Source organism: Etheostoma spectabile, chromosome 1, assembly GCF_008692095.1.
Source record: "Etheostoma spectabile isolate EspeVRDwgs_2016 chromosome 1, UIUC_Espe_1.0, whole genome shotgun sequence".
Lineage (NCBI taxonomy): Eukaryota > Metazoa > Chordata > Actinopteri > Perciformes > Percidae > Etheostoma > Etheostoma spectabile.
In genome coordinates, this window is record NC_045733.1 from 21,890,291 (window position 1) to 21,899,734 (window position 9,444).

Genomic DNA, 9,444 nt, shown 5'->3' on the forward strand with positions numbered 1-9,444 from the left:
TCATTCCACCCCTTTAACCACTCGGTGGCAGTAACAGACAACTTGAATGACACAAAGCAAACAGAGAAGAAAAAAAACCTGTCGGTTTAGTTCCTGGTTGGATAAAGTCAAGAATCATCTGTTCAGATTGTTGTTTTGTCATCTGTAGGCGAAAAGGTCGTCTGATTTCGAACGAAATGTTCAAAAGCTTCGGTACGTGGTTGGGTTATGAGGACCAGACGTACACGAAGAAGTCGGAGGACACAGAAAAGCTGAGTGTGGAGCAGGAAGAAAGGGTCGTGGAAGCACAAAACGAGGTAAACCAACAACAACCAGCTGACCAGGATGGAGAACCAGAGGCCAACCAAGAAGAAAACCCTGAGCTCGGCAAAGGACTCGGGGGTGAGAAACAACAGTATCATTGCTGTTTTGTTACTGCGACACAAGTTGATTTAGCTAGCTTTGGCATTAGCTAGCTACGTGCTTCTCAGTGGCTCGAGGATTTATAAGTCTGTCTGTGTTACCTAAACATAAACCATTGTAGTTCATCACATTCTTCATTCTCATGAAGTATAACTAAGGTTTTTTTCTGCAGGAAGAGCTGTCTTCTGATACATCTGTGTTGTGTTGTTGTAGCAATGTTTTTAGCCCCACAGTAGTCCCTGTCACTCCCCGATATGAGTCGAGTGCAGATGTGAGATGCGCATGCTCAGATTTAAATGGTTTACATCACAACATGTCATACTAAAATTTGTGAAATTGCTAACGTTAGCTTAAAACGCCATTTGTTGTGTGTGATGCTAACTTGTAGCCAGCAGTGAACCAACGCCGTTGTGCGTTTATTTTTACTGTATTGACATTACAGAAAGCAGGGCTGCCAACTCTCACGCATTGGCCGTGAGACAAAAGCATTTGTCTGGTTTCACACTCTCACGCGCCACACCCCCGATTTCTCACGCTGAGGTGTCAGTCAAATTTCTGAAAAATGAGTTTACCTATAGATCTACCTGTTGAGCCTAGTCGACTAGTTGTGCTTTTAGAGACAATGAGGGGGTTTAAGACCGCTCCCTGTCTGTGGAATTTTCAAAATGTCGCTAAATGTTTTTTTCACGAGCCATCCCAGGTGCATTTCGCCGGTGTTATGTGTCTTCTGGTTTTTCCACCTAACGCTACTAGTTTCCGAGCCCGTCCAGATGCCATGTAAAGCTATCCACGGCTACCTGCGTCAACAGATTTGCTACTTATTCATATACAATTCACGGGACGTTCTAAAACGCTTAACGTGAAAAAGCTTAACGTGGTTTAATGTACCTAAACAACGATCAATCATCACCATATTTACCATGGCCATATCTTGTCATAAACACTTAAACCTGTCAAAAAAACTAAACTGAAATCCAACGATTATAGAAGTTATCTTACGGTAACGTTTTCTTCTTCATTGGTGTCTATGGCGAGGAAAAGGCTTAACGTGGCTTAATGTGCCTAAACAATGATCAATTGTCACCATATTTCTCTCACACATTGCTCCTCATAACCAGTAAAAACTGTCAAAAAATCGGACCCAAAGTCCTATTATTATGGACGGTAGCTGACATTAAGCGTGTCTGCTTCAATAAGGGATATTGTAAGGAAAAAGGTTAACGTGAAAAAGCTGAACGTGGCTTAATGTACCTAAACATTGATCAATTATCACCATATTTACCATGGCCATATCTTGTCTTATCATGTCCGATTTTTTGACAGTTTTCACTGGTTATGAGGAGCAATGTGTGAGAGAAATATGCTGACACAGCATCATCACCATATACCCATCACCGTACATAGAGATTGGCATGGGGGACTTTCCATAAAATCATCTCTCAATGCAAATCAAACCAGCTATTAGGCTAACTGAAATAACACCATGCCAATCTCTATGGTGAAGGGTATGTGATGTTACGGGTGGGTGGGCTATTTTATCAGGATGCGTAGTATCCTGATCCATGAAAGAACTGGCCTTTAAAAATAAAAATCTGCCTGCCTCTATGGAAATTTAACATAGGGGGTGTATACTTATGCCCCTGTATTTTAAGGAAGAACCCTTTATTTATTTACAATACATTATTCATTCACAAAGAAAAATGGTGTATTTAAAAGGTTGGATTTTTCCAATTTTTTTGATTAAGGCATTAAGATCAATTTTCAAAAGATGATTTTTGTATTCCTCTTTTTAGTCAATTTTAGCATGGGTTCATAAACGTATGATCATCACTGAACGTGTAATTTCCTGCTTTTGTCCCCGGCCAGTTGTCAATAGCCATCCTACAATACAACAGTTAAGAGATTAAGATAAAGTAAATGACATTGCATTCATAATTACCGCAGGCCTAAGTAAAAGGCAGCAAGACAAACAAACGTGTGGCACACACTTGGAGCAAGCACAACTGATGGCAAAGGCTTCAAAGCAGACAATAAAACCAATAGAGAGGAGACAAGTGGAAGGAGAATGGTCCCAGAGGCCACATTGAAAGCACATACAAAACCCAACATGGAGGCAGGCAGCAGAGATGGAGCGGCAGCAACAATAACTACGTCACATCAAACACACATCACATGTTTTAAGGTGTGTTGTAAAGGTGGAATATGTATGTATATCTTTGACAGTGGTGAGAAGTGGATTCCAATTTCCAGTATTACTGGGACAGAATATGATAATTGACTAACTGCTTCATCTTTTTGCTGAATGGGATTAGAAGGTCTGGTGATCTGACTGCTGTTGTTACGCTGGATTAGGAATTGAGGAGGAGCGGTGTTTTGCAGAATGTTGTAAACCAGACAGATGTTGTATGTTCCCCGCTCAGTAGTTTACGGTTACTCAGGATAATACAGCGATGTAAACTGTTAGGCTCCTCATCCCATACTTTCAGGAATTTCTTGTAAAGAGTTGCTAATGGCTTTAACGATGATGCAGTTGTCAACTTTCTCATCTTCCTCCTCCATCTGAAGATTACATCTTCAGTTTTGCCACCAGTGCCACGAAGAAGATCTCTGATTCGATGGTAGAGACGGCGCAGAGCATCAAGAAGACTGTGGAAGAAGGGAAGATCGACGGCATCATAGACAAGGTGCGTTGCTTGTTTGGCAGCATTTAGAAGACAACTCGTGGGTCAAAGCTTTTACTTGTTGTTGTCAAGAGCATCAATTCACTCAACATGACATAAAATAAGATAAGTTAAGATAGATGTTATTGATCCCACACTGGGGAAATTTCCCTTGTTACAGCAGCTCAAATGCACACACAGTTATAATATCATGACAATAGTCTAATAGAAATGTTGCCCCCGTATTCCTTTGCTCCATTTAATGTGTGTCTGTGTGTGCGTCTGTCTCACTTGTGTATTTGCAGACTTTCCTAGGAGACTTTCAAAAGGAGCAAGAGAAGTTTGTCCAAGAGAAGAAGGCAAAAAAATCAGGTACAATAATTAAAAAAAAAAAAGCAAGAATCATCTTTACAACATATACCAACACACCCCCTTGCTTTAAAGGGCAAACTATCTTCCAAATACTTGGTTTGATGTGGGGAACAGTAATGCTGTGAACGTAGTAACAGTGAAACAAAGCTCTTTTTTTAAAATTTATGTATTGATGAGTCCTCACTAAAATAATATGATAATGCAGTTTAAAAATAAACTTTGTTTATTGTCTCAACAGAACAGAGGAACATCAAAATCAAAACATATTAAAGTTCTGGTAAGACAGATCAGACAGATTTGAATATTTGAAACTCAAAGTCCTTTGAGCAACTAAAAAAGGGAGGTTGTAGAGCGCCCTCTGGGGGACAAACTATACAACGCCAACACTCCTAATAGGGTTGAAGGGTGTTTGTTTGTTTTTATTTTATTTTTATTAATATTAATTCATCTTAATCCTTTTCATTGTCATTTTAAATGATTTGTGATGAATTAATATTTGAAAAAAATATATATAATTATCGGACATTACAAATGCCGATAGCAATAGTTTGGAAAATGCTTAATATTGGCCGAACTCCACTATTTACCTAGGACACAGTCACAGTATCCGCTTCTAAAACTTGCCGACCAAGCAGCTTCTACTACAACACATTTTTGGTGTGGCTGTATCTGAGCGTTAAGACGAGCGTGTGCTGATGTGTGTGTTTAGAAGCAGCGTTAAGACGAGCGTGTGCTGATGTGTGTGTTTAGAAGCAGCGTTAAGACGAGCGTGTGCTGATGTGTGTGTTTAGAAGCGGCGGTGCCTCCCTGGGTCGGCTACAACGAGGAGGAGACGATTCAGCAGCAGATCCTTGCTCTGTCCGCCGTAAGCAAAGACACCCTGCACTCTGGCAATGTGTCAACATATCTGGGACATGATTGCTCTCTATCTCTCTATCTCTGGGGGATAATGAACCCCTTTTTTGTACTAACTGAGCCTTCTGACTGCTGATTCTAGGACAAGAGAAACTTCTTGCGAGACCCCCCCGCTGGTGTTCAGTTCCACTTCGACATGGAGCAGATGTATCCTCTGGCTGCAGTGATGCTGGAGGAAGACCAGCTCCTCAACTGCATGCGCTTTGACCTGGTCCCCAAACAGTCAGTAGTCTTCCACCATGGTGTGTGTGTGTGTGTGTGTGTGTGGTGTGTGTGTGTGTGTGTGTGTGTGTGTGTGTGTGTGTTGTGTGTGTGTGTGTTTTGTGTGTGTGTGTGTGTGTGTGTGTGTGTGTGTGTGTGTGTGTGTGTTGTGTTGTGTGTGTGTGTGTGTGTGTGTGTGTGTGTGTGTGTGTGTGTGTGTGTGTGTGTGTGTGTGTGTGGTGTGTGTGTGTGTGTGTGTTGTGTGTGTGGTGTGTGTGTCCATGGAGTTTCAAATTCAACAGGAAACCATATTCGGCAAAAAAATTACATTTTTTTTCACACTGTTGTTAGTTACACACTCGAAGCTTCGGTGGTAATCCATGCCAAATATTCAAAGGTTCTGACCAGGACTTAGCCAGCGCCACACATCACCCTAGCTTTACGTGCAGCCGTACACATTCTACCGCCATTAATTCGCCTGAAAACGACACCAGGCTGCTGCAGTATAACCACACACATCTCTGCACCTCCGTCTGGTTCTATACCTCGACGTTTCTCCGTTCTCGGCTGAGATGGACGGAATAGGACGCTGCATGAATTCGCCAGCAGCTAGCAGACATTTCCCTTTTCAATCCCGACTAAACATTATGGTGAATTTCAGCACGCATGCACATTTTTACAGAGTTTATTTTATTTAGTTATTTTCATTTTTGGATATTACAGTATTGAAGAAAAAAGAATACAACAAAAACAAATATTTGCATTCCAAAACTGAAATGGAATACCTACCCAATGAACGAATATGCCAACAGTGGAATATTGGGGTCCAGTCATAGCGTACAGTATGTCTTTCACACTATGAGCCTGTTTCTGGGAGCGTGTCCACCTGTGGCATCAACTTTGAAATGCGATGCGTTTGTGTGCGACAGTGTGAAGGAGGAGGTGTTCTGGAGGAATTATTTCTACCGGGTGTCTCTGGTGAAGCAGTCGGCCCAGCTGACGGCGCTGGCGGCCCAGCAGCAGCAGAAGGACGGCGAGGACAGAGCGGCCAGCGTTTCCCCCGAGGACGTCGTTCTAACAGGTCCGACTTTCATCCACGCCTCCATTTCACCTTTTCATACAACATCAACATCAACAGGGGGCCACTGGCTTCTTATAGAACTACACATGTACCTCACGAGCCCCCCCCCCCCCCCCCCCCTCCCCACCCACCCACCCCCCCTCCCCCACTCACTGTATGCTCGGAGGGTCTGCTAATACAGCCAGATGTATCAAACTGAGTGTAGGTTCAAACTCCAGAAATGTGTGTATGCGTTGTGTTTTGGACAGAGATATAAAGCCATGTGTGTGTTTTTTTTAATAATAATAATACATTTGACTGTATTAATTAAAAAGGGAAATAACAGTGTTTTCAATCTGTTATTATTAATATTATTATACACATTACACACAGGTCTAAATTACACACATGCTCAGTACCTATACATGCACTAATGGAGAGATGTCAGAGTGGGGGGGGGGGGCTGCCCATGAAAGGTGCCCCGAGCAGTTGGGGGTTCGTGCCTTGCTCAAGAGCACCTTGGCAGTGCCCAGGAGGTGAACTGGCACCTCTCCAGATACCAAAATCCCGTAAATGAATTGTCATTGATGCAGACTAATATTAAGGCTTAAAGTAGCAAACTATCACTATCCACACAAGATAAGGTATTTAGATATTAGAACCTTAAAAATGATTCTTCATCTAACCGAGTATCCTGCCTCAGAAATACATTTCTGGCATTTGTAACAAAGCAGACTGCTTGACAATCGGTTGAAAATTCAGCAAGGCTTGATTTTAATGGTGGAGACAGCCATGCATTAGAAGGTGCAGCTACTCTGTCCCAATATGGCGGCCAGGTCAAAATATCACTCCAATGAACAGCAGCGCCCAATGCAGTATCTATGTATATATTTACAGTATGAGTGTCATTGACAGCAATGACCGTAGATATACTCTATCTATATATATATATATATATACTGCCTATACAGTCTATACAGTATATCTATGGTCATTGCTTTCAATGACACTCATACTACACATAACAGGGAAAGAAATCCACGAGTCATTAAATGAAGCAAACACCACATTTTGATTTTCATATGGACATCTAATGGCACTGTAATCTTTTTTTTTTTTGTAGATAATGTCAGACCAAAAACACCACCAGTTTCCATCAGCGACATACAGGAGGTAAGAGCACTAAAATGAAGATGTGTGTGGGTGTGTGTGCATATCTTGCTCTCTTACTTTCCAACAACCATTCTAAGACTTAACTACAGTCAGTTGCCTTTTTCTCTCTCAGCCCCGTCAGGAGGAGGAGGAGGAGATGTCGACCAGCCCCGGAGTGTCGGAGTTTGTGAGTGATGCTTTCGACTCGACAGGCATTGACCAGGAGGACCTGAGGAAAGAGATGGAGCAGCTGGTGCTGGATAAGAAGAAGAGCGCCCCTTCTCCTGATGGTTAGACTTTCTACTGATCCTTTAGCTAAATGTTGTCTCCTAGGTCAGTGGTCATTGCCAGAATTTCTCGTTTCTGGGTCTGGCTACTCCACACAGCATTCCGTCATGGGAGGAAAAAAACGTGCTCTGGTTTATACTGTCTTAGTGGAGTTGCAACACACAGTTGAAAGTTTTTACTCTACTTATTCAGCCAATCTGGATGTTGGAGGACAACGTTGTATAGAATAGATAGAATAGAATAGAATAGAAATCCTTTATTGTCATTATACACAAGTTCAGTACCCATGCAACGAGATTAAAGCAACCCCTTTACAGTGTCAACACAAAATATAAAATATAAAAGTATAGGTAGTGCTGAAAAAACAGAGGGGGGGGGGGACCTGGTGCACAGTCCTGAGAGCATCTACATACAAACTGGAAATGAAATAGTTTTGTTTCCACATTATGTGAAAATATAGTTTGGTGGATCCAAAGTCCAGAGTATTAATGAGGCCTGAGTATTAAATCGTGTGATTGCATTGATTGAGTGTTATTAAATTAGCAGAGTAAATGGTTGTCTTGCTTTTCCATCCAGACGAGTCCGCCGACTGGGAGAAGGAGCTGCAGCAGGAGCTCCAGGAGTACGAGGTGGTGAGCGGCTCCGACAACAAAGACGACCAATGGGACCAGGAGATCGAGAAGATGCTCCAAGCCGACGACAGCTAGACGCTCGCTGCGTGTCCTCCGCGTCCTGTTCAGCAATCTCGCCCAGAATGGAGGAAAAGGGACTGCGATGCACAAGAGCAGGAACTTCCACATTCCCCCCCCCCCCCCCCTCCCTTCACACAAGTGTGATTACTATCTTGTAAACATTCTCCTGTACCGGATGAAGGTGTAGATTCAGTAATAGCAAAGGGTTTGCTCCGTAGGGCCACACGATATGAGAAAAATACACAATAACGTTGAATATTAAAAGACAGATAAAAGTGGACTCAGTTCTGAATTTCTGCTGCATTCAGTTTTCTGCAAAAAAAAAAAAAAAAACTTCATTTAACAAATTGAATTGAACATAAAAAGCACCACGAAAAAAGAGTCTTTCCCGATGTGTTTAGGTGAAATCGGGACAAAAAGTGATATACTGTTCAGGCGTATTTATGAAGTGCTACTTTATTGCTCCTTCCTAAATTAGTTTCCTCTACTTGCTTTCCCAAACTCTCTCTCTCTCTCTCTCTCTCTCTCTCTCTCTCTCTCTCTCTCTCTCTCTCTCTCTCTCTCTCTCTCTCTATTCTCTCGCGCTAGAGGGCGCCCCAGTACAGTGGGTTTTATAATGGAGGGGGCTTGTTTTGAAATGACATGACATTATTTCACACTGCTGCTTTCTGGTGGGGTGTACAGTGTAGTCTCGGTATAGTTATAGTCAAATGTAAAGTTCCATGTATGTAAATAAAGAGGATTTCTAACACTACACTTCAAGTTGCATTCCCCTTTCATTACGTCTGCTCATCATCTATCATTTAGCATTTTCTATCGTGTTTTCTCAAACTCCTGTGTGCACGTCTGCTTTGTTTCTGAAACGCTGGATATTTTCTGTTTAACCCCTTATTTTTCAATATGTGTTTGTTCTTGATTAACAAGAGAGAAATATTCACATGATTGCATCAGGCAATCAGCCACAAAAACAACAATTATAATGAAGGGCTAAAGTAGAAAAATGAAAGGAAAATTACATATTTATCTGTTGTCTTTCAGTAAGAAGCCCGGGGGAACTAGTGTGCTGAACAATGCTACGAAGCCTTTGACAAAAAATGATGTAGTGACCTAATGTAAATTTATCATATCATATAAATTCATATTAAGTACTCATTCATCGAAACTTCTGTGCTTGCTTTTTCAAATTTGAGCTAACTGTACAAAGACTGTAATACAATCTTTCCACGTACCCCCTGACAACTGCAGAGGTTGGGAATCACTGTAGGCTAGGACCTAAAAACTGAGTTGACGTAGACTTTGTTATTGTAATAATATATATATATATGATATATAATATATAGGTTTCCATGGACAAACAATCCTAGGTGAATGGGAGGTGGAGCTGAGATAGGTGTACAGAGGTGGGCTTAGACTCAAGAGAGTGAGTAAGTCAGTGTGGAATGATGGAAACGAGGGCCTGGATGTTTGGTAGTAGAAACTCTGTAATCATGTGAAATGAGACACGCACATAGCTGTGCCTGTGCCAACCAGACAGCCAGACGTGTCTCTGCATGCTGCTTACGCTTTCTGTGGACGAGTGGGGGAAACAGATGGTGGCCTACGCTGTCTGGAGTGTCAACACACCTCCCACCACAATTAGATACTAAAATAAATCTGCCAATAAATACTCATTTGCCACGGGCAATGCAATCAACACACAGAT

The 9,444-nt window shown here is 41.9% G+C and overlaps 1 protein-coding gene across 2 annotated transcripts; it reads left to right on the forward strand.

The window, feature by feature from the left end:
• The first annotated feature begins 29 nt into the window (after positions 1 to 29).
• On the forward strand, positions 30 to 8,501 carry LOC116689116 (synapse-associated protein 1). 2 transcript variants are annotated; one of them, XM_032515505.1, is made up of 9 exons: positions 30 to 381; positions 2,968 to 3,086; positions 3,368 to 3,434; positions 4,226 to 4,299; positions 4,432 to 4,571; positions 5,480 to 5,631; positions 6,737 to 6,783; positions 6,896 to 7,052; positions 7,627 to 8,501. In XM_032515505.1, exons 1-9 carry the CDS (start codon positions 177 to 179, stop codon positions 7,755 to 7,757), a joined length of 1,092 nt encoding a protein of 363 aa, XP_032371396.1. In that variant the 5' UTR covers positions 30 to 176; the 3' UTR covers positions 7,758 to 8,501. The 2 variants fall into 2 exon arrangements, with proteins under 2 accessions (XP_032371396.1, XP_032371387.1); XM_032515496.1 differs by having other exon boundaries at positions 32 to 381; positions 6,734 to 6,783.
• Positions 8,502 to 9,444: the final 943 nt, after the last annotated feature.

Excerpts from the sequence above, each read along its gene's own strand:
- LOC116689116 (XM_032515496.1), top strand. The coding sequence starts at position 177 with ATGTTCAAAAGCTTCGGTACGTGGTTGGGTTATGAGGACCAGACGTAC. Across the intron at positions 382-2,967 it reads GCTCGGCAAAGGACTCGGGG|ATTACATCTTCAGTTTTGCC; the intron begins GTGAGAAACAAC and ends CTCCATCTGAAG. Across the intron at positions 6,784-6,895 it reads CCATCAGCGACATACAGGAG|CCCCGTCAGGAGGAGGAGGA; the intron begins GTAAGAGCACTA and ends TTTCTCTCTCAG.